Genomic DNA, 25416 nt, shown 5'->3' on the forward strand with positions numbered 1-25416 from the left:
CCATAAATTACAGTATAGGATAAATTTGAATATTTCCCTTTAATGTGTTAATTGCTACAGCAAATGAATTGGCTTCACTGTAATGCACACACAATTTAAAGTGCACTCTGTCAGGTGGGTTTTTAAATCAGCTCCTCATAGAGGATCCTCGGTGTAAAGAGGTGAGTGTGAGTAAAGAAGCTGTAGAAACTGTGTGTGGGTACAGTGTAGAATCTTTAAGACTCCTTCTCTCAGCTGCAGCCAGCAGCAAGCTGAATCCTTGGTCTTTATTTAGACCTGGACATTGAGGCCTGGAGACATGAACTCCTGACCCACCTTTTAATGAACATAGATCATATGACAGATGCAGGTTTGAAGCTTCATAAAACACACACACACACACACACCACCATTTTTCTTCAACATTATAGGCCATGGTGCAGATCCTGATCTCATCTCGTCTTCTATGGTTTCACAGATATGTAGATGACCTTTATCAGGGCTGCAGGGAGCAGCTTCACAACACAATTATGTTTACAACCTCCCTCTGTTGTAGATGTTGCACCTTGAACCCCTCCTTTCCAAATACCTCTTCTCCCATATCCTGAAATTACGATCTCTTCCCATTAAGTTACCCAGCACTTTCCTTTTTTGGGCCACTCGCATACATGACGTAATTTGGGAAGAGCTCTCGTTTGCAGTGTGTGTGCGTGCGTGCGTGCGTGTGCGTGCAGGGGAAGCGTCTGTGCGCACCAACACCAACCCGCTTGGCAGCTGTATTCCTTCGCTGTGATTGGGCGGAGGGCGGTGATTCCTTCTGTCACGATTTGGGTCGCTCCCACCGGAGGACACCGACCGTCTGAGTCCAGCCTTTACTGAGGTGCTCACCAGAGGAGACGGGTGCACACCGGGAGGAGAGACGCATGAGGGTTTCTTCTCAGGGGCTTGGACTGGCATCTCCGGATTTGTCCTCCTGTAGGTGTCGGTGAGGAGAGGAGAGGAGAGGGAAGGAGAGGAGAGAGGGGGGGATCTTCAGTGCTGGAACGACCAGCCGCCTTTCGTTTGTCAGGGCTGCGGTAAAAGTCGTTCACGATGCCGGTGTTTCACACCAAGACCATCGAGAGTATCCTGGAGCCGGTGGCCCAGCAGATCTCCCACCTGGTCATCATGCACGAGGAGGGGGAGGTGGACGGTAAAGCCATCCCGGATTTGACGGTGCCGGTGGCCGCGGTGCAGGCGGCAGTCAGCAACCTTGTACGGGTGAGTCCCGAGTTTGAACCACGGCAAAGTGCCAACATCCGGTGACATTTATCATCCAAAACTTCCAAACCGGTGCAATGAGTGGTCTGACAGTGTGGCTTTTATTCCATCAGTGTCATAAATTATTTGAAAAGCAGCCTTTCAAACTGTCCTGCACTGCACACAAAGCAGTTAATTATTTTTCTGTGGGGCGATAAATTTATGGCATCCCCAGATTGATCTTTGCTCGCCATTAAAATGTTAACTGCCATGCACCCAGCTGACGCTCATGCGTTTCACGAGCTTCTGCAGTCGTTTTTTTTTTTTTTTTTTTTTTTTGGCGTCTCGGTGCGCGTCTGTGTGCACCCAACACACAGGCACACTGCTGAGCTCAATGAAGTTTGTGGGGCGGAAGAAACGAGTGCTGATTGAATTAACAGGATGCATGTTTCCCTCTTTCTCACTCAGTCACACACTGGATGATCAGTAAAGAGGGAAATGTCACTTGTTCCAAAGGGAGAGGTGCAGCTTCATTGAACTGAGTTATATTATTGCAGAATCTCAAGTTTGGAAAACAATAAATTCAATAAATGTAGCCCATTCATTGTGATAACCTCTACAGAGAACAGATATACTCTTTAGTCATTTATCAGACTCCCCCTTCATCTAGTAACTCCTACACTTCCGTCCCCGTTCTCTCTCTTTCCAACATCTTTGACTCCTCCACTTTCACTGTCATTTTCGCCATCACTTTCTCTGTCATCTTGGTTCTAAATGGTCATTTGGTATAGAGAGAGTCAGGCTTCAGCCAGACACTGATGTCTCTTCGGCATGCACTGACTGGAAAAATCAATACAGGCCACATCATTAATGCTGATCTGGGGTCATTGCTATTGATGCAGGGGCGACCAGGTTTCACTCACTCACTCACTCAGGAAATATCAGCAGCAGACGGGAGGAAACACACGTCGGCTTACATTTTAATCGCCGGACCTGATAGGGAGAAAAGAAGCTGGTTCCTGTTAGTTTGTATTTCAGTGTGTGGGAGGCCACACTCACCAGTGTAGCTGACTTAGTCATGATAAACAGTGCTCATGTTTGGTCAAGAGTAGAACAGGTGCCTGTTTACTGTTGGTCTTTTGCTTTGGCAGTTTTACTTTGCTCTGACTTTTTAATGATTTTGATTCTGTGCATTTCTGTACATTGCAGCTGAAATGCATTGTCATGCTTTGCGGCTCTTCTGGCCATGTGTTAAATGTTTTACTTTAATGTGATGCTAGGATGTGTGGAACATGGTTTCACTGCCACAATATTCAAAATGTATTGATTTGACCTATTTTACCCATTTATCATATAGACCATGAGGGACAAGACACAAACGGAAGAGTCTTTCAGTTGGGTCTTAAAGGTCCTAAAGTCTGTTATCCAGCATGTGACACAAGATCAAATAAAGTCATTTAGTTTCAATCTATGACATGATTAGATATATAAACGTTTTAGAATGGTGAGTGTGATGAGAGCTTTTTTGCTCTAATTGTTGTCATGTTAAAGTTTTGAATGCTCATACAAGGCTGCTGCTTCTGCATGCATGAACACACAAGATCATTTTGATGATTTAACTCAGAGGTGTCCAAACTGTTCTACAAAGGGCCGTGTGGCTGCAGGTTTTTTGTTCCAGCCAAACACCAGCACACCAGACTTGACTCATTTAATCAACTGATCTCAGCCTTCAGACAGCTGATTGGTCAAACTGTGTGCTCTTCATTGGTTGGAACAAAAACCTGCAGCCACACGGCCCTTTGTGGAACAGTTTGGACACCCCTGATTTAACTGATAATGAAACATCATGCCGTGTCTTGATGAAGAAAAAAAATCCCCTTTTATGTAATATCATCCAGCTCCACTGTGTCCTTGATATCCAATTGCTATCGGGCACACCTCTCCATCTCTCTCTTTCTCTGCTTGTCCTTGTTGATCCATTCAGTTGATCCATCCAGACAGTGAGCAGAGGGAGGCTAATAGCAGCCTCCAGCATGTCGCTGGGTCTCCGATGATGGAGATGTGAGGCTACAGGGAGAGATTAGTGCTGAAGACACACAGACACACTGGAAGGTGTCGGGCAGAGAATTTGTAAGGATGGAGGGACTCCAGTATTGCACAGGAACAGGCATAGAAGGAAGCAATACGTTAAAATGGCCTTCTTTATCCTCAGCTCTTATCTGATGTCTTTTTCTATCATTTACTGAGGTATTTTTGGGGACGTAAGATTTGAGGCTCATTGCATTCTCACACACTACTGGATAACAACACCATCTAAATGCCTAAATATGCAGTTGAAGAGGAGTCGGTGGATAGTTGTGTAGTTCCCTGATAGAGGGCCGAGAGTTTAGAAGTGGGTGAAAAGAAGGTGTTGAAGGAGAGCACAAAAGGTGCTTGAGAACAGAGCTTGTAAAATCAGCAGTGGCTGGTTGCTGGGTAGACAGACTTAATTGGATGTAAAGGACACCTAACACTCAAATACGCACACTTCTGAGCACATACGCTTTATTTTAGAAAGCTGATTCATTTCTACACTTGCGCAGTTTGAGCTAAGACATAACGCGGTATACAGCAACATGCCACCATCACCACAAGAGTCCCAGTGCACACTGATACAATTACACTGTTAACCCGTTCCAGGGTGGGCTGACAGTGGGGGGTCCTTAAAATCTAGGTCACTTAGACACTCAGACACACACATGCTGTCAGTCTCAATCTTTGAGAGGTTGTGCGTGGGTTGATGCTGATTCAACAAGCGATCTGAGAGATGCTGTTGTCGGAGCATTTCGGTAGAAAGTGTGAGCTTGCTGAACTTGTGCTGACGACAGAGTGGTGTTTGAGAAGTATGCTCTCCCGAGGGAGTCAACATAGAGTCTGAGTATGTCTGGGGGAGGGGCAGGAAGGAATAAATAGATTTACCGTTGAGTGAAGTAACTACACTCTGACAGAGGAGAGCAGAAAGAGAGGGAGAGAAGGAGAGGAGGGATGCGAGGAGTGAGACTCCCGACTAAAAGTGTCGAAACAGCGTGATGCAAAATGAAGAGAGAAGAGGAGGGATGTGGAGAGCGAGAGAAATAGCCACTTACAGTCAGACGCTGGCACCCCACAAGGGAGGGAAAGTGTCTATGCCATCTTCAGACTAGTTGCTGCCAAGCCTCATAGTCCACCCTCCCACTTCCACACCCTTATTCCCACTAACACACACTCACCAACTGTCCTCAGCCTGCTCTGTAAAACATGTAAAACATGAAATGGTTAGTTTATTATTTGATGTGTTAATTGACAGAGTATTGATTACTGTCATCTTACTAATCAATTTAACATTCAAGTCATTTACGTACCTCTTCTATCCAGTAGTTTCGTATGAGTAATGGACTGAATGACAATTCTTTTAGCATGGAAAATCCCTCTATCCCCCAATTATCCCCTTACTCTGCAGTTCCCCTCAGCTCTACAACGTGTTTTAGTCATTTTAGAGCCTTTCAGCTCATTGTTTTGGTTTTTTCGTTTCGCAACTCTGTTCACTCTCATCTCATCAACGTGTGAATATTGGACTTACACTCTTACATACACTCGTGAGGTGGACAGAAGCATGACTCCTCTGTGTCGGCTAAATGTGGAAATTGGAAACTGTTTGCTGGCATGTTAGCTATTACGTTATATGATAAGTTATTTGTGATATGTATGTGATTTGTAGCTCTTTTTGTACTTGCTTTTCTCAACTTCTTAACATTATAAATTGTGCATACTTGGATATTTTGGCTCCTGGCAAATGCAATTTTGAGACTTTAGGCCCTGGTACTTGTCTTATACATTTTAAATGGTTCTTTCTTGATTTGACACCACAGAGTAGAAAAGTGACAGAGCATGAGGCGACACAGGAGGGACAGCGTGCAACAAAGGTCACCAACTTAGTCACTAACTTGGAACTTCAGATGTTGTGATAACATGGTCATTGTCTGTGAACCCTAAGCCACAAATACATTTTCTAATAACAAAATTACTCATCATTATTTGCAGGGGTTGACATTTGCTGTCACTCTTTGATTAGATTGGACTGTAAGTTTCCATAAAATATGAAATCTAAAACAATGAATCCATAAAAAGAGATCATGAAAGCTGCAACCCACATCAGAGCTGATGCCTGTGCATGCATCGTGTCAGCCATCGTGACAGCTGTCTGTTTCTTGCTGGGGAGGCCGCACCTTTCAGGCTGTTCAACCACACACACATCATGCTGTCAAGTGTGTCCAGCGAGCCACTTAACTTCACTTCAGTGATGTATTGAATAATCAATGCCAAGTGTTGCTGCTTACTCTGTGATCAGTCACCTGATGTGACTCGCTGAGGTTGTCAGGAGGGTTTTGTCGACCTGCTCTTAACTCGTAGAGCTGCATTCCTCACATTTTAGAGCTGGGAATCTCCCTGCTTCCTTTAAAGAAGGAAATTCACCAAGGCACACTGAGGCCCGCAGATATTTGAATCAATCCCTTTAGAAGTGTTTGTGAACATTCATTAAAATGGAATTAAAGCACCGACAACCATATTATATAGATTGATAACTGCACAGTAAATAAGGTGGAAAAGAAACTAAAACTAACAAATTACTATGGTAGGTTGCCAAAGTACACTTTTAGTTTAGAAAGGATAGAATCATCTTGTAAAATATCTTTTAGGTTATAACCTAGATTGTATATTAGGTTCTCACCGTGTGAAAGTTGTCTCTCTCTCCTTATCTTTTAATGTTGTGTTTCTTTTTTGGCTGCCAGCGGAGCATGTCTCATTGTGCTCTGATGTAAAACAGAGATTAAAATTTCACTGGTAGTTGGTAGTTAGTTTAGTTCAAGTTCATATTTAAAAAAGAAGAAGAGCTTGACTTGTCCCTTTAAAATAAGAGCTATTTTGTGTTGCATTAGGTACACAAAGATGAAAACCCTGATGAGACTTGATTGTTTGTGTCTATGGTAAATCAAACACAACCACTGATAATGTCTTTAATTATCCATGTAATACTAGCACAAAAGAGAGTAGCATAAAACTGGCTAAAATCGTTTTTCTTGCTGTATTTTAGTTCTTACCAACCACAGGGTATGATGAGAGGAGAAGTGTGTAATTGCTAAATTGTCTGTAAAATCTGAAAAGAAATCACATGTGAAGAGCAGAGAGCGGTTGGATCTCAGTGTGTAGGTGAAACTGTGTTGTTTGAACGCGCTGTGTGATGGTGGCCTCCTGAGTCTCTGGAGCCAGGAAGTCTATTAACTGCCGTTCATCGACGCAGCAGCAAGAGACTAATGTCATCATCTCACTGTAATTGCATCTCAAGTATTTGTGTGTATGCGTGTGTGTGTGGGTGCATCTGTGTGTGTGGGTGTGGGATGTGTTTTGTGTGTGGGGGCCAGTGTCACATGGTCTTTCAGCCAGCTGCGTCCCTATATGAACATCTGCAGGAGAAGCGAGCAATGTCATCCTGCTGTGTATCTTTGTATGTTTAGGTGTGTATGTGTGATTTTGTACTCAGTGCACTTTTATGTCACTTTTAAGTTTTCAGTCTTCAGGAGAGATTTTTTTTTATATTGTGTATGTTTGTTCTTCTGCATTCATCAGTGTGGGCATTAGATAAGTTAGAGATTGTTTTATGCGTGCGTGTGCAGCGAATAAAGAGCCAGGAGTTTATAAGAATATGTCATCTCAATAGAAAGAAAAACAAAATCTAGTCAGCAGAACAAATAACAAGAAAATAGGATAACAGGAACTGAAAGATAAACAGCTTTTGACTGATAAGTGCTGCGGAGAAGTGTATGTTAATTATTCCGATTTTAATCACCCAAACCACAGAGTCAGTATGGGGGTGATAATCTGTTATTGCAATAAACATAATACAGAAGAAAATTGTTTACTGTTACCGTTTACATATTTGCGGAGGGAGAATATTAATTACATGCAACCAAATCAACAGAAGAGTTTAATCAATGTCCTTAATGCATTGAAATAAACTTGAGGGCATGAAAACGTCAAAGTTTTAAGTTTACATCACATTCAGAAAGAAAACGTTTGAGGAATAAGGAGGGGGAAAAAAAATCAAGAAACCCTAATGGAAAAATCAATACTCCCACTTATGACTGCCATGTTGGATTTGTGCAGTAAAAAGAAAGCTGAATGTCATATTCCGTATTGTTTCCGCTGTACTGATGACTCTGTGATATCTTCACTACAGACCTTCCGTTCATGGTCACATATAGGTCAGCTTGCAGCAAAATAAAAGTCTCTCCCCTGACCTGTCCTCATGTAGAATAACAGACAGCCGAGTCAACCTGAGCCTGAGCTGCTTCCCCTCGAAGCTTGACAGATATGACATGCATGCACGGTTGAAATAGGTGTGAATTGATACATACTCGTTCACCCTTCAGCCTATTAATAGTGGCTCACTTGAATACTATTTCCTTTTTTGCTGCAGCTAATGATAATAAAATAAATGGTCCACCTGTGTGTGTGTGTTGCAGGTGGGGAAGGAAACAGTCCAAACAACCGAAGACCAGGTGATGAAGAGGGACATGCCTCCAGCGTTCATCAAGTGAGTCTGTGTCTGAGGCACCATGCATGCTTCAGAAGAAAAAACACTGCTCTCGTTTCTTTCTATACCTCCTTCTGTCCCTCTGTCCCTCCATCCCTCTCTCACCCACAGCCACTCACAGAAATGTCCAGTGACAAAATTATGGAAATGATCCACTTTATCTCAGCAGACTGAGAACTTGTTAAAAAAAGGAGATTCCAGGCGATTTAATGTCAGGAAACGTGGCTGTGTTCCCAGCTGCAACAAAGAGCCACTTCTGAGGCCGAGCCTGGGTGACTGTCCGGCTACAGCATCCAGACCGCTGAGAGGCTGTTTGTTGTTTTCCAGCTTGCATCCAGAGAGCTGACATGAACTCTGGGTGTCGGCTGAGAGCTGCTACTCAGCAATCCTCAGGCTGTTTTTGCTTGCCTGTATGTGTGTTGCATTTGTGTGCATGCCAGTGCTTTTGCTGTGCATTTACATTAATATTAACTGTTTCTGGTTTGTTTTCTTCATGTGATCCTTTCCAGTCATGACTTATTTTTCAAATTCCTGTTTAGTTCTTTAGTTTTAAGAAAAGGGTCCAGACCTCAGACAAATCCACAGACTGCTCTCTCACTGCTCACTCACATATACACAGGGCACTACACCATAAATCTCACTTGCAGGGCTTAGGAGGGGGCATGTGGGAATGTGAACCCACCTAAATATAGATGAACCAGCAGCCATCGATACCCTGACCAATGGAGGGTCTGAAAGAGGAGGGACTTGGGCTTTATTCAAGTGCTCTTAAAATCCATCACCTTCTTCAGGCTAAGCTGATCATTGACCCCCAAGAATTCAAGAATAGAAAATGAAAGCTGAGAACTTTCATCAGTCTCACATTGTTCATAACTTCTGAGTTTTCTGTATACGTATATAATGTAAAAACCTGGAAAATCAACTCACTTTTCTTGGATGACACTTTGCAAGTTTAACCATCTCGTTTTGGTTTTAAGTGTTGAAGATCTAATCTACGTGATGTCCTGGGTGATTAACTCTTGTTTTTGGTAGATGTATATGCTGGATTTATTCCTGACTGCTCATTTAAAGCCAGCTGTGTTTTTTCAGGGTGGAGAACTCCAGCTCTAAGCTCGTCCAGGCTGCTCAGATGCTAAAGGCCGATCCATACTCTGTTCCCGCACGAGATTACCTGATCGATGGATCCAGAGGGATACTGTCTGGAACGTCCGACCTGCTCCTCACCTTTGATGAGGCAGAGGTGTGTGTGTGTGTGTGTGTGCGTGTGTGCGTGTTTGCCTCTTCGTGTCCACATGTGTGTCCTGAGAATCACTTTTACTACAGAGGTGTGGTATCTTTCAGGGAAATAAAGCTTTATATAGCTGTACAGAGGAAGGAGGATCTCAGCTTCAAGCAAGTCTTTAATGGAGTCTCAAATGCAGCCAGATCTAATCACTGAGATCAAATGACTTCCCACTGTCATAACTCAGGATGTGTGTATGTGTGTGCCGGCTCTGTGTATATATGTGTGTAGACGAGGTTGTGAACCAGCTGGTATGGTGTGTGTGTGTGTATGTGTGTGTGTGTGTGTGTGTGTGTGTGTGTGTGTGTGTGTGTGTGTGTGTGTGTGTGTGTGTGTGTGTGTGTGTGTGTGTTCTGAATGTTTTAAGGCAGCTCCATAAGTGGAATCACACTGGGCACGTGATTATGCGCACCATGTCTCATCACTAGCCTCATTTTTGAGAGAGCAACTTCTCACAGTCACAAGACGTACATCACAAGACTGTACACACTCATACACACACACACACAAAGACACCAGACAACAGGCTAACTTCAGTGCTGTCTAAAAAAAGCTCATGCACACTGAATTTGGTTCTCTAATAAAGACATTTGTCTAATAAAGACATTTGTCACCAGCCTGTTTGCTTGTATACACTCATCTCATCTGGTTGTCATTATGTCCATGTTGTGTCCTGCTGTAGGTGCGTAAGATAATCAGGGTGTGTAAAGGTATCCTAGAGTATCTGACTGTAGCTGAGGTGGTGGAGACCATGGAGGACCTCATCACTTACACCAAGAACCTGGGACCAGGTTAGCAGGAACTTTTTTTTTAAACAAAAATACCACTTTAAATTAATTTGAAGAGCCTCCATTCAAATTGTATGCCTTGAGAGGGCGCAAGCAACAAAGGCTCTCAGCTAGAATCAAACATGGGGGATGTTGTAAGAGTCTTCTAGATTAAAAAAAAACTAAAAATGAATTGAGAATGAGATTTATTAAATCTTTGATAAAAAGTATTTCAGAGAATGGGTAAGGCTTACTGCTACCAATCCAAGCGATCAGTAAATGGCATCATGATAAAATCAATACAGAAATCTCATTTTCAGCCAGTTCTCAGTATCATGGGCTATCACTGTAAATATGCAGTTTCACCTTCCAAATTGTGATGATTTGAACTTATATGACAGAAAAGTGAATATTCTTTGGTTTTGGACTTTGTGAATGGAATTTTCTGACAATATAAAGACAAAACAACCAATTGATCAAGAAAATAATCAACAGATTGATAGTGAAAATAATAGTTAAGTTGCAGCTCTGTTCTAGTTATGGGGGCTTGAGGTAAACTTTGCTAAAGCATAATATTTATCAACAAATGCACCAGTGATTTGGAGTCCTATGAGTAACCGAGTCTTTATTAAAATTCTTTTAACTGAAGGAAATCTATAAATAATTGCCTGAATAATTTAAAAAGGTCATCGCCAATGCATCACGCTTTTTTGGCATTGGTGGCAATATTTTCTAAAGGCCACCACTAAAACATGAACTATGTAATCAACCTTTGTTTCAGACAGTTTTCTGGGTTAAAGATCCATCTGTCATGGTGAAAAACTAAATGAACCACTGGCTGCTCTTCTGAAACTAAGATGCTGTGATTAAAGATCAGAGTCTTTTCACTGGCAGGGGAGCAGGACCACAAACAGTCTATTTATCATCAGGGGTAAAAGGTCAGTTGTGTTGTCAGTGCCCTGTGGCATAACGAGCTGGAGGAAATGTGATGCCAAGGTTTTCTCACACTTGACTGATGCTGTCATTGTACGAGATCAGTCATTCATGAGGTAATGATGTTTGGACGTGTTGGAACTACTCATTTGGTGAAAACAGTGAGGGATGCCCTCAGCCTCTGATCCTTCAAGCGTAAAGCGTTAAAGTTGTGACGCTAATGCCGAACCCAATTTCTCTACCATTTTCTGCATCTTTCTCTCTGTCCTTAGGGATGACCAAAATGTCGAAGATGATTGAGGAGAGGCAGCAGGAGCTGACGCACCAAGAGCACAGACAGATGCTAGTCAGCTCCATGAACACTGTCAAAGAGCTGCTGCCTGTTCTTATATCAGGTGTGTATGTACGACTGTGTGTGTCTGTGTATGTATGTGGGCAAACGACAGTGCAGGTCACTGAGCATCCAGCGGTTGTTATAGCAACACTGGTAATTACAGTCATTAGTTGCTGGGGATGTCAGACTGACTGCACACATACACATACACACATCGCCCACTGGCTGCTCTACTGGCATCTCTCATACTGTATTCTGCACCAGCAAAGAAGACAACCACTGTCACAGCTTTTGCAAGCTGTACATTCAAACATGAATGTTCGGTGTGAATGTAATGTCAAAGAAGTTTGGACTTGCAAAGTTACTAAGCCATTTTGCAACTGAAAGTGGCTATAATCAATATTGTTGATAATTAATATCAACAATGGATCACATGATTACTACTATTAAAAGGGGCTGGAACACACAGAGATAAATATCACGTGACTCTACAGTTCCCCTCTGCTTAACAGAGCTTGTTAGCGTCTTTCAGTCCATTGTTTTGGTTTAATGGATCATCATTTTACTTTTCTGGTTCACTCTCATGGTTCTCATATTTCCATGGGCCATCTCAGGCTGTTTTCAGTGAAAAAGCTCTAACAAACCCACTGTACCCACTGTAAATAAGTTAACAGCTGAATGGTGAACTCAACGCTGACCTCATTTAGCCGCCAAATAGCCAGATATTTCCCTGGCTAGTTGCCAGTTTGAGAGTTGCTAGATTAGAAATTTCACATTATTTTGAAGGCAGTTTTTATTTGTTGATAGGTCTGGTGAAACCTGGTGCTGTCTAGGTTTTATTTTGGGCTCTTTGCTCTTTTTTGATTCTGCATTACTGGTGGGGCACCAAAGTGGGAGATTTTCAAATAAATAGTGGCTTTAAATGGACAGTTTTATAGCTTATGTGATAAATCTATGCTCCTCTGTGGCTGTATTCATAAATGCTCATGTTTCTGTCCTCAGCCATAAAGATTTTTGTCGCAACCAAGAGCAGTCGAGGTGCCGGTGTTGAGGAGGCGGAGAGGAACAGAAGGTTTACCTTTGAAAAGATGAGTGCTGAAATCAACGAGATTATAAGAGTCTTACAGCTCACCACGTGGGATGAAGATGCATGGGCCAATAAGGTACAACCTGTGCTGCACATGTGAACTCAGATTTTCTACATTTTAAACCCCTAAACCCCCAACTTAAAAAAAAAAATGGCTCCCCACTTACCTAAATCCGACACTTTTGATTTTGGACTGCCTGTTCACACACACACACACACACACACACACACACACACACACACACACACACACACACACACACACACACACACACACACACACACACAGCCACACACTCAATCCACATGTCCCTCTGTGCTGTAGAGACCATCTTCAAAAAATTCACTCTTTACTTTGTCTCCACTTTTCTTTTTGCTCGGTAGTATAACTCCTGGTTTTTCTTTTTCTTTTCTTTCTTTCTTTACCTTCCTCCTCCATTCTTTTCCTCCCTGTAGAAGGTAAGCCTGTTTCTCTCCCCCTCTGCAGTTTCCGGCATGCAAGTGTGAATGTGTGTGAGAGAAAGAAGGAAATGTCCCCATGCTTATATTGTACATATATGTATATATAGTTTTATATATCTACTGTATATATCTGTGTCATGCTGGTATGTCCTGTGTTTTAGTTTGCTGACATTCTACAGTACACATGCTTCATCACTGTATTATTATATGTGCATATGTTTGTCTGTAGATGTCCATTTGAGTCAAATGGCATGAAACAGATGACAGTTTTTCAAGTTTTCAAGCTGCATAACTTATATATTAAAAAAAAACAGAAACAACAATAACTGCTTCAGAATTTTCAAACATGGTATTTTCTTTCTGCTGCTCATGTTTACTGTGTGATAAAACTATCAGTAACACAATAAGAGGCTGTTTTCGTATAATCTTTTGGAAATATTTCAAACATTTTGGGCACATATGTTAGAGGTTGTGCAATAGGATACTTTACTGATAAAGTTAAGATGTGTTTCAGTAGTCCAACCTGTAATCCTGCATGTTTTTCTGCACACTCAGACAATGATCTGTCTGTGTTTTTTTGTGTGTCTGTGTGAGAGTGTGTATTTGCTGTGGAAATACTGCATTCTCTGTGTATGAGCTGTGATAAGCATTTACTGTCAGCTTGTGGGGGAAACCGCTGGCACACGATGACTGTCCTCCGCTCAGGTCATGAATTATAGAAATAAACTGGTTGGTTTCCAGACACATCCATAATAGATGGGCTGTATTGAACGGTTCCATTTAAGTGGTTCATTCTCCTCTGAGCTGGAAAAAGGCTTTTTTTTTCTCCACCTGGTATAAAGCAGTGAAATTGTGGTATTTTAGATATAACATTATTATGCCTTCTTAAATGTCTAACTTTACCCTTTATCATATGTAATTATTATTTTTAAAAACAAATCAGTTAACTGGTTGAGCTGTAGAGAATTTCTGAAAACTTACGGGTTCCATTTTACAATACAACATAAAAGCTTGTGTTATTATGACTTTATTCATGGTAAATACATTATTTATTACTGCTTTACAGATTAATAATAAACACTAATGAAAGTAACACTTGGTTCACTAAGTTGAACCCATAATTAAGTCGATACATTTGGCTACAATGCTTCTAACACAGTAATCAACTATCAATGGCCAAACTTTATAGTATATAAATAGTCACCAAGTTTGCAACTATAAATGTTTGTAAATCAATCATTAATCAATTAATTAATAATGGTTAAAATATAAATTTATCAGGCTGTCAACATTAACGGTATGTCATAATGTGAAGTTGAACCTTCTTATGGTGTTTGGAGGAAGCTATTCACTGTGCTGTGTTTTCTCTTTACCTCAGGATATGGAGGCTTTGAAGAGGTCTCTGGCTTTGATTGAGACAAAGATGGCACAAGCTAAAAGCTGGCTCAAAGACCCTCATGGACAGCCAGGTAACTGTTTGTTTTTTTATCCTGCCTTCAGCTAAAACAGCTCTTTAGATGTTATTCCAAAGTCTCATCCTATGGTGTGTTGCCATCCCTAGGAGACCCCGGTGAGGTTGCCCTGCGTGTGATACTGGATGAAGCTGGTAAGGTGGGAGAGCTGTGTGCTGGGAAGGAGAGGAAAGATATACTGGCAACCACTAAGGCTCTGGGACAAATGACTGACCAAATCGCAGACCTACGCGCCAGGTAGCATGCTTGTATGAGACAATGTGAACTAAACTGTTTTCTTTACTTCTCTTTTTTAATGTGATGTATTTTGTTGTCATGTGTGAACTGCTTTTTTTTTTAATGACAGAGGCCAGGGCCCGACCCCGGGGTGTGTGCAGCGCGCAGGCCAGTGCTCACAGGGCTTAGACTTGTTATTTGGCAAAGTGGACGGTGCTGCCCGCAGACTGGAGGCTTTAATCAGTGCCAAGCAGGCCATTTCCAGGAGGCTGGACGCTGCACAGGTCAGATAAAACAACAACAACACAGTAATCCATGTTAACCCCCTCCCCAGTGAATCAGGCCTCCTCTCTGCACTATATTTATGCTATTTCTGTCTCTCATGTTCTTGTTCATTTCCAAGCAAGAGGTGTGGTATTTTCAGTGACCCTGACCCTAACAGCTTACCCAATTCTTAAAATATACAATATTTTGTGACATGTTTAAAGCTTTCTTGTGGTGTTTTTGTACAGATTGACGTTGCTTATTTCATCAGAAGGGAGCTAAGTCATGTATGTGCATTCTTTAGGCCTGGCTGGCTGATCCTAATGGTGGCCCTGAGGGGGAGGAGAATATCAGAGCACTGCTAGCAGAGGCCAAACGCATCGCTGATCTGTGCGAAGACCCCAAAGAGAGGGATGACATCCTGCGCTCCATCAGTGAGATTGCAGGACTCACCGCCAGACTTGTGGAGCTACGCAAACAGTACGCTTTCCCTCTTCTGCCACGTGCATGACTAATGATGTTTTGTCATTACTTTAAGTAACTCTTAGACCCTCTTTTTCCAGGCTCAAACTGCAACCTCATGCCACCAATAGCTGGCACATTTTACCTGCCTGGAAAATATGCTGTTGCCTGTCAACCTTGGGCATCAGTCCTACCATAAGGTTTCTGAGTGTTTGAATATGGTGTGGAACAGATGGGGTTATAGTTTGTATGTGGCGGGTCAGTTTGAGGATGAAAACTTTCTAGGCCTTAAAGGAAAATACCACTGAGTTCAAGGTTCATGCCACTGAATTTCATATTTGAAGTAAATTCTCAGGTTTTCCTAAATGGTACACCAGTTCAGTGAATCACAGCAAGGTGAGTCACCATTAGGGATACATATTCTGTGCTGCGCTTCCACTGCATGTACTGACCATAAAAGGAAATGAGAGATAAACATGGCAAAGTATGCCACATGACCCAGCTGTTGTCTAGATCCAGGTGTTCTCCTAACTGGAACAGATCATACTTTTACAATATGTGGCTCTGTAGACACATGATCCCTTTTTATTATTATCTCATAAAAACTGACAAAACAAGGTCACAAAACAAATACTACATTTCTAAAGTCTGTAATTTATCAAACAGATGTATTTTATTGTGTAATAAATCAATATATTAAGAATATTTTATAATATTTTATTCCTGTGGCCTCAGATCTATCAGAAATAATGAAATTCATTAGAAATGTACTTGATCTGTGCCAGGATGGCCCTGAATTATTATCCTGGACCAGAACTTGCACCTATGCCTGTGGAAAACACATATGCTCTCAGTACAAACCAGTAATACAAGACAAAAATTCATGTTGACCAAAAAAAAAAGTGGCATCAGCCTCTGATGGTGGTATTTCCCCTTTAGGATGGTGTCAAAGAGGGGAATGGTGAAACGCTGTAAATTTGACAGGCTAGAAATCTGCCTTTAACAACTCATTCCTAGACTTTGGCTTCTGTTTTTTTTTTCCCTTTTCATCATCTGTCTGTCTGTTACTGTCTCAGGGGTAAAGGTGACAGCCCAGAGGCCCGTGCACTGGCAAAGCAGATCGGGGCGGCTCTCCTGACCCTGCAGTCCAAAACCAACCGGGCAGTTGCAAACATGAGACCAGCCAAGCCTGCCGTCACCTTGGAGGGCAAGATGGAGCAGGCCCTCCGCTGGGTGAACAACCCTGGCGTGGATGACAGAGGAGTAGGTGAGCGAGGTTGGATGACGGCTCCAGGGAGGGATGATGTAGTAGTTTGGTTCAAAAATAAACGCTCTGACCTTCTATGCCTTTTGTCAGCCTCGTATATGTCAATGATGGAGGGAGTGTGAAAGTGGTTATGGCGTCTCTGCGCAATTAGCCTTATATAAAAGATCTTGAGAGACGTGAAGTGTTTGTGGTGTCAGTGAGGACACATTTCTGAATGCTGTACAGAAATGACAACTGTGCTTGTAAATTACGCCATTTCCTTTCATTCCCACAGTGATGTACCTCATACATTAATCACTGACTGACTAGCCTGACTCACTTAGTCATTCGGTGACTATGGTATATTTTTTGATGCTTTGTTTTGAGTCTGTTGCTATATCCCATTTTTTGTCATTTGTTTGTTTCCCTTTCTTCTCCCATGCTTCCCTATGGGAGCAGAGTGTGAGAGGCTACAGTGGAACACAGGTACCTTCCTGCTACGTGCTTTCTTAGAGGATATAACTAAACACTATAGATAGTAATCACAAGATGACGTCCTTGAAACTTCATGTGGTCAGCACAGCCCCAAAACACAGAAACCTTATCTAATTTACAATTGAACTGCAATCTTTTCTCACCCCTTGTATTGCAGTTGTTTATCAGGCCATGTTTCCAGTAAATAAAAAAAACACTGTGCTGCAATTTAGAGATGCTCTGTGTCTAAATAAGGACCTTTAATTGTTATATCTGGGTTTTTTTCTTGGGCACTAAGAACATATAGGGTATCCAGATGTGATGTAAGATTGATTGTTTGTCTCCAGGTCAGGCAGCAATCAGAGGAATGGTTGGAGAAGGGAGGAGGTTGGCAGGAGGCTTGTTAGGCCCATATCGCCAGGATATGATTGGACGCTGCGACCGAACAGAGGCTCTAATGGCATCTTTGGCAGACATGGCTGGCAGGGGAGAGGCTGAGGCCCCTCATGCACGAGCTACAGCCGCACAGCTGCAGGACAGCCTCAAGGTATCTCAACGGTCTCACACGTATCAGTTTATAAATGAATCAAGGCTCAGGTTTAAACTCCACTGTCATTAGAAATGCATGCTGTGCAGCCAAACAAAAGATTTTCCAAACCCACTGTGGTTATTTTAAATCTTACTGAACATCTTTAAGTTTCCAAATGTGTAAAATATGCCAGGATAAATTTGGGGGAATTGTGATGAAAATGATGCACAGCACATGTTGAACATTTTCCACTTGAACATGGAGTCTTGGGTTTGTATAAATGAAGCATGCATGTTGGTTATTATTGAATGTATTGGTGCAGAGCTCCACCTAGTGGACTGATTTAGCTCCACTCTGCTTCTACCAGGACCTGAGGCAGCACATGCAGGAGGTGATGACCCAGGAAGTATCTGATGTTTTCAGTGACACCACCACCCCTATCAAACTGCTGGCTGTGGCTGCAACCGCTCCTCCTGATGCCCCTAACAGGGATGAGGTCAGTAACATACAAAAAAATCTCTCCTGTTTATAAATATGCTAACAGCAAGTAATCTTCAAAACCTCATTCGTTCTGCACTATCCGAATGTTGTGTGTGAGTAAAGAGTTTTTAGTGTGACTGTACCAACGCTAATGTTTGTCGTAGGTTTTTGAAGAGCGTGCAGGGAACTTTGAGACCCACGCAGGTAGACTGGGGGCGACTGCAGAGAAAGCTGCTGCCGTGGGTACAGCCAATAAGAACACAGTAGAGGGGATACATGCTGCTGTGAAACATGCCAGGGAGCTAACACCACAGGTGCTTCTGTTTGTTTTAGTGTCCCTGATTTATACATGATTACATACACTGATGAAGCACAATGCTGTCAGAGTTCGTCATACACCCTCTCAGTGTGACATGTCTGCTGATGTTCAGGTGACCTCTGCTGCTCGGATCTTGTTGAAGAATCCTGGAAACAAAGCAGCATATGAGCACTTCGATACCATGAAGAACCAGTGGATTGACAATGTGGAGAGACTCACTGGTGAGGATTTTCTTTTCATTCCTACTTGTTTTGAAGTAGGCTAGTTACAGTAGCTGGGAACAAATAGATTTCCCACACTACATTAATATAGTGCACATGAGATAGGAGGCTTATCTGTGTGTGTGTGTTTGTCCGTGTGTCTCTCTGTGGCTCCAGGTCTGGTGGACGAGGCCATCGACACCAAATCTCTGTTAGATGCTTCTGAGGAGGCCATAAAGAAAGACATCGACAAGTGCCGAGTTGCCATGGCAAATGTTCAGCCCCAAATGCTTGTTGCCGGGGCAACAAGCATAGCGAGACGAGCCAATCGGGTCCTGCTGGTGGCTAAGAGGGAAGTGGAGAACTCTGAAGATCCGCGGTTCAGAGACACAGTGAAACATGCGTCAGACATCCTCTCACACACTATCTCACCCATGGTGATGGATGCTAAGGCAGTAGCCGGGAACATACAGGATAAAGGTATAGAAATACACTATGCAAAGCACATATTCAAGAGACTGTACTGTATGAAAAAGAAAGACAGTGTTCACACACCTTTCCCTGCAGCTCTGCAAAAGGCCTACTTGGACTCGTGTCTGAGAATCCTGGCTGCCGTTGGAAAAGTTAGAGAAGCTTTCCAACCTCAGGAGCCCGACTTTCCTCCTCCACCTCCAGACCTTGACCAGCTTCATGTAAGCACACACACATACAATTGAAGAACCCACCATTTATCTTCATACCGTAGGTTAATACTTCAATGGCAGTACAGATAGTGAAAAAATAATATCTCGTGAGCTCTGGTAGCAGTGACCTTGATACCTCAAACCACTGCCCAGTTTTGGCAAGTGATCAATGCCCTTTAAAAGCTCTGGAAACCTATTTTCTCTGTTTCTGTATTTACAGATTTTAGAGTCTCTTAAACACTCAGGTAAACTGCTTCACAGTTTCAGGGAGTAATTAACGAAGGGTGCCTCTTTAAAATCCAGTCAAAGGGGAGGGGGCGTTATACCTATAATAAAATGGTGTCACATGCTTCATCACAAAGCCCAGTGTATAGTATTTTTATCTGAATATGACATCTTTCAATCTGTGTGTGTATTGTCCAGGTCAGTGATGAGCAGGCGCCACCCAAGCCCCCCTTGCCAGAGGGCGAGGTGCCCCCGCCTCGGCCGCCTCCTCCCGAGGAGAAGGATGAGGAGTTCCCGGAGCAGAAGGCCGGAGAGGTGCTCAGCGAGCCCATGATGGTGGCAGCCAGGCAACTGCATGATGAAGCACGCAAGTGGTCCAGCAAGGTCAGTTCAAACAAACACGCAGAGAAATATACGGCTTACATATTCACCCCATCAAATGTGTGTAATTTCAAAATCAGTGGCACACATACAGCTCTGGGTTAAATAAAGGAACTGGTTTGTGATATTATCGCTACGCCATGCTAGCAGACGTGACTGAAATGATGCCAGGATTTCACTTTTTCTCTCTGTTGGTCATAAAACACTTAAAACAAGTTTTGTTTTGTTTTGTTTTTGTTTTTTTTAATCCTGAAATCATGTTGATCCTGAAATATGGAGATCAGTGGCTGGATTCCAATTTCAGAGGGAAACTGGAAACTGTCATCTGTTCGCGGTATCTGCATGTTAGGTTGTTAATGGCTTAATATATATGCACAATGTAAATATCAGAAAAAAAGTCAAGAGGCAATCCAGTCTCCCATGTATAACAGACCGAGTGAACAAGGGCATTGTATTTAAATTAGACTTTGTATTCTCTACGCTCTCATCTCTATTGGTGTCTATGTTCCTTCTGTATGTGTGTGTCTCAAATGTTTTTGTGTGGAGGAACTGTGTGTAGGAACAGTTAAGCTGTGTATATAACCATTGATTATCCAGGAATAATACCCTCTCACTTTCTTTGTGAAGCATATAATCATTTTCCTCTCTATAGCTCTCTTGACAGTTTTTCCACACCTGTTTAATGATCTTTGCATCAGAGGTGTCTTTGGAAACCAGGCACAAAGTTATTATTAAAATTGTTATAATGGCACATGATCACACTTTGTTCCCTGACACACTTCTAGCCTCCTAAATACACAAGAAGGATGCCAACCACTGGTTTTGGTTACAGTTAGACCGTGTTTGATTATGCTAAAGCTTTACAAACTGTCAGCTCAGCCACAGCCTCAGAGTAAGACACATCATCGGCCTGCTGCCTGCCCACGCCAGCTCCTCTTTCCTCTTTTTTTTCTCCCAACAAAACCTTCTTTGGCCATGCGTGCACTTTCACCTCCCCTCTCCCGGCTCCTTCACGGTGCTTGCATTCGCTCCTCCTCCCTCTTGTGAATCTCCTGTCCTCTGTTCTTCCATCCAATGCCTCTCATACTGTACTAAATGCCTCCTTTTCCCATGCTTCCCTCCCTCCTGCCTTCCCTGGCTTTCTCCTTCCCCTTCTTCTCCATATTCCTCCTTTTTTTCCTCCTCCTTCTCCTCCACCTCCTCCTCCTTCCTCCCTCTGTGCCTCCCTCCCTTTCCTTCCCATCCCAATCGGCCTTACTCCTCCAACCAACCACCAACACCCCCCACCCTGCCCTACCCAGCCTGACGATGAGGAGGCAGTAGAGGAGAGGGAGGTAGATGATGAAGATGAGTTTACTGATGGTGAGGATGACTATGAGCCAGAACTGCTGATGATGCCCTCCAACCAGCCTGTCAATCAACCCATTCTGGCAGCTGCCCAGTCTCTCCACCAGGAGGCGCGCAAGTGGTCCAGCAAGGTCTGCGCACATACATGCACATGAGCGCACACACAACCAGATGTGGGTCAGGCAGTATTTGTAACTGGCTCCAAGTGTTTGAAGCTGCCGGGAGGATCATAAAGTACTGTTTGACCCCATGCATACACACATACACATACACACACACACACATACACATCCAAGCATGCAAACACACAAGAAAAGCCCTGCAGGACAAAGAAACACCCTCAGGAGTACTAGCTGACTGTCACTGTGGCTGATGAGCTCTGCATCTGTCACTACTATGGAAACCTCCAACCAGCTGTGGCTGCTGTTTTACTGTTGTTGCATCACACTCAGACATGGTTGACACACGGTTATGCTGATGCCATGCTAAGGTTGCACTAAAGGTCGAGGACTGTTGGAATGGCAAGTTTGTTTGTTGCACCACATGGATAAACTGGTACTGGCTTCACAAGTCCCTCCCCCTATGTTCATGATTAGGTAAAGTGGTTTAAAGGAGGAGCCAGGCGCTCCGTCTCGCTGTTATCGCTGTTGTCAGTCACTCGTTGTCTGGACAACCTGTGAAGCCAAGGATGACAGTTTCCCAAAGACTTCTGGGTGACGTAGCTTTGACGTTAGACTGCCTGCCTGCCCAGTACGATCGCCTGCTTCTGCTTCTTAGTCTCAGGGTGTGTACTGATCACTTCCAACGCTGTGAGCATCGCCTCATGGGTACTAACTAACCTCACGTTGACTGTGATGTGAGGGAGACGGTGAGAACCTCAACACTGTTTCCCTCCAAAGCTATGGATATAATGTGCTCTGACACTGCATGCAGCTTTCTGCTAAACGCTTGTAAATTTGGTGCCTGTTTTTCTTTTGTAATTCAGATAAATTCATCAACATTTGTTGCTGATAACACTATTTTCCGTATCCTACAGTTTGATTATAATCATTTAAATGTGTGGAAACATGACCCATACAGTGTGTTTCTATTGCATTCTCTTCTCTTATCCAAAGCCATGCTTCTCTCCCGTGTGCTGCTCACAGTTCTTTCTGCTTCCTCCTCTACCCCCCTTCCCCCTTCCTCACAGGGTAACGACATCATTGCAGCAGCCAAGCGAATGGCTCTGCTAATGGCAGAAATGTCTCGGCTGGTGCGAGGTGGAAGCGGGAACAAACGAGCCCTGATTCAGTGCGCTAAGGACATCGCCAAGGCCTCAGATGAGGTGACAAGACTGGCTAAGGAAGTGGCTAAGCAGTGCACTGACAGACGCATCAGAACTAATCTGCTACAGGTGAAGACATACAGACACAAACACATAAGAAAAACTCTTCTACAGAAAAGGCTTTATGTATTTTTTTTCTCCTTCCTAAGGTGTGTGAGCGAATCCCTACCATCAGTACTCAGCTGAAGATCCTCTCTACTGTCAAAGCCACCATGCTGGGACGAACAAACATCAGTGAAGAAGAGTCAGAGCAGGTAAACACACAAACAGAACTGCATGTAACTTCGGCACTCACTCAACTTTTCTCTCGTAATACAGCTATTAGCTATTTCAACTTCAGAGTATCTGCAGACCATTTAACACCCCTCAAATTTATGTTGTGACCCGTAGGAGGGGTCCGGCCTTGAAGCTGGACTAGGTAATTGTATATTAAGTAATGAAAACTAGCTCCACATTGAGGAGTTACAGCAGTAAAATGCTGCTTACACACTGATGCATCAGTATTAACTATTCTAATAATGTAATACATGGAGTATTTTTTACATGAATGTATTTGTATTTTCTTTAATGAATACCGAATACTTCTTTCACCACTAACTTCCTTCATTTCATCTCATCTCTGTTATTTCTGTGAATGTTCTCATTCATCCAGGTCATTGTAATCTCTTTCTCAAATTGAATCGAAGGCAACTGGAAATATAAGTCCAGTTGCCTTCGATTCAATTTGAGAAAGAGATCTCTGTTATTTATTAAATGCTTCACTTCCTCATTTTTTCCCTGACCAGGCCACGGAGATGTTGGTCCATAACGCCCAGAATCTGATGCAGTCAGTGAAGGAGACTGTCAGAGAAGCAGAAGCAGCCTCCATCAAGATCCGCACAGATGCAGGATTCACCCTTCGCTGGGTGCGCAAGACCCCCTGGTACCAATAAACAAACCTGGTCACTGAAACTAGTAACACTCTAAACTTGGCACCGACAGCACACACCTCATGTAAAGGTAGCAACGTGCGTACTCGTCACAGGTAAACGTGCACTTCTGCAAAGAGGAAACTGCAGGTGGTTTGGTGATTCATTCTCCATTGTAGTCTGTACCAGGACCATTAGATTTTGGTACCAAGCAGGTTTCATTTATTGGGGTGAATTCAGCTTTGCTCTCCAGTTCCCTTTATCTGTAACTTTTTAATATATATTTTTGGTATGTTGTGTTACAAGAGTTTATCCAAATCCCAGGTATATATTTTTTGCATGAAAATTTTTTCTATTTTCTAAAGGCAAATTATGACACTAAGATATTATCTCCTAGAGGAATTTTACTTTTCATTCAGTTTTTTTTTCTCAGTGAGATTTTCTTATTGTCTGTTGTATATACAGTAATTATTTGTTTTATGGACAACACTCAGCTATGAGCTTTATTCACTGAGTCTGACACTAAAGTGTGGAGTCTTGTGTGAGCTGATGATGGGCTCTCCTCTCTTCATGTTTACTTTTAGTAAAAATACTGTTCTTAACTGTGGATCCACAAATTCAAAGGTGATACATCCTCACTGCTGTCCGGTGATGTTTATACTTGAAGAACTAAAAGGTCTTCTGGATTAAAAGTGTTGTGACTCTTAGGCAAATGAAACTGTTTCAGAAGCAGTTGTATAATCTAAAAAAAAATGGTGTTAATAATAAAGAGATTTTTTTTGTTGTCCACAGGAAGGGTGATACATAATAAGTCATGAGGTTTGGCAGTGTGAGTGACAGTAAAGTGAAAGTCAAGGTTAGTTCAGATGTTTTTATGCCTGTTTTCTTTGTTTTAATTTTGTTTAACTTTCACAGTGAACAATGCCAAAGGATTTGTTTTATTACTATAAGCATCATAAAGTTCTATTAACACTTAAAATCCAGGTTATTAAAAACAACGAGGCAGACCCTCCTCTTAAGAGACCCTGTTGTAATTTTTGTGGTCTGTTATTTTTTAGCAAAAAAAAAAGAAAAAGAGAGAGAATGTTTTGTCCTGCTTTGCATTTTTTTTAACTAATTGTTTGGGGTTGTTTTTTTTCTGTGCTATCTCTGTAACAGTTGAACTGTTTAGACTTTTTCCAAAAAAAAAAAAAAAAAAAATCAAAACCAATGATTTTAGACAGCCGTCCCCCGTCCTGTTTTTAGACTTGTCTCCATATGTGAGCTCGGTAGTCCCTCTCTGAATGCTCTGAAACCTCATTGTAATACAGATTTTCTAGACGACCCCGGTGGTTTGAGAACAAAAACAACCTTTTAATGTGAAATCAGGCATTGATGCCAGTCCAGCCATCTAGTTATTTTTTAGGTTTGTATCAAAAAAAAACAAACAAAAAAAACAAACAAAAAACAAACAGGAAATAGTGTTTTTGTCTGGAATAATAACACAGCAGTTTCAGGTTTCATAAGAGGCCACTCAACATTACATGCAACCAGATCATTAAATGCATATTTTCATTCCCTAAACAGTATTTCATCGAGTTTTATTACTTTTTTTTTCTACAATGGCAGGGCAAATTTAGCTGTTAAATGAAAAATTGTGTGCCTGTGTGTATGTGTGAAGCCTCTTCACTTAGACAGTACAAGTGAGCCGTCCCAACGATGGCAGAGGGACAGAGCTCAGAATAGCAGCACAGAATGTAAACCGCATATTTTCATTTTTATTTGGGCCTACTGAGCATGTAGCAGTCACTGACCCCTCACTGAGAGCGACAGGGTGTAATTCTGTGTGTACTTGATGTGTTCATTCACACCCTGAATGTATTCTGATAGCTTCTAGCGCTGCCAACACATCTGCTGTGCCTTGGAAGAATTAAAGACTATAATTATGACTGGAGTCGGCCTCTTAATTCACTGGTACTGCTACATAAAATAAGTGAGTGTTGTTGGGGAACTTGACTTAAAATAGTTGAATTCAAGTATTCATTGCTTTCAGTACAATGATAATCCAACTGACAGTACAATGCATTAATATTAATATAATGTAGCATGTTTGCATGGTAATTTTTGCTAATTAGTACTAAAGACAAAGTAAAGCCGAGGCTGTTGAGAAACTTCTGCAGCTATTTAGTCTTAAACCAAAGTATTGCGCAACTT

The 25416-nt window shown here is 42.4% G+C and overlaps 1 protein-coding gene across 2 annotated transcripts; it reads left to right on the forward strand.

Annotated features, from left to right (window-relative positions):
• The first annotated feature begins 824 nt into the window (after positions 1-824).
• LOC121189177 (vinculin-like) lies at positions 825-25149 on the forward strand. 2 transcript variants are annotated; one of them, XM_041049056.1, is made up of 23 exons: positions 827-1239; positions 7758-7828; positions 8918-9068; positions 9793-9901; positions 11083-11205; positions 12147-12307; positions 12688-12690; positions 14072-14162; positions 14255-14402; positions 14512-14665; positions 14950-15125; positions 16184-16374; positions 17175-17374; positions 17724-17852; positions 18001-18150; positions 18268-18376; positions 18533-18835; positions 18923-19047; positions 19462-19647; positions 20946-21122; positions 22181-22384; positions 22465-22569; positions 23101-25149. In XM_041049056.1, the coding sequence occupies exons 1-23, from the start codon at positions 1072-1074 to the stop codon at positions 23245-23247; spliced, it is 3381 nt and encodes a 1126-aa protein (XP_040904990.1). In that variant the 5' UTR covers positions 827-1071; the 3' UTR covers positions 23248-25149. The 2 variants fall into 2 exon arrangements, with proteins under 2 accessions (XP_040904991.1, XP_040904990.1); XM_041049057.1 differs by lacking the exon at positions 20946-21122 and having other exon boundaries at positions 825-1239.
• The last annotated feature ends 267 nt before the right edge of the window (positions 25150-25416 follow it).

The sequence above is a fragment of the Toxotes jaculatrix genome, chromosome 11 (genome assembly GCF_017976425.1).
Source record: "Toxotes jaculatrix isolate fToxJac2 chromosome 11, fToxJac2.pri, whole genome shotgun sequence".
NCBI lineage: Eukaryota > Metazoa > Chordata > Actinopteri > Toxotidae > Toxotes > Toxotes jaculatrix.

Coding starts and splice junctions, on each gene's coding strand:
- LOC121189177 (XM_041049056.1), top strand. CDS start 1,072: ATGCCGGTGTTTCACACCAAGACCATCGAGAGTATCCTGGAGCCGGTG. Junction 15,126..16,183: donor CTTGTGGAGCTACGCAAACA/GTACGCTTTCCC, acceptor TTACTGTCTCAG/GGGTAAAGGTGACAGCCCAG. Junction 17,375..17,723: donor AGCTGCAGGACAGCCTCAAG/GTATCTCAACGG, acceptor TGCTTCTACCAG/GACCTGAGGCAGCACATGCA.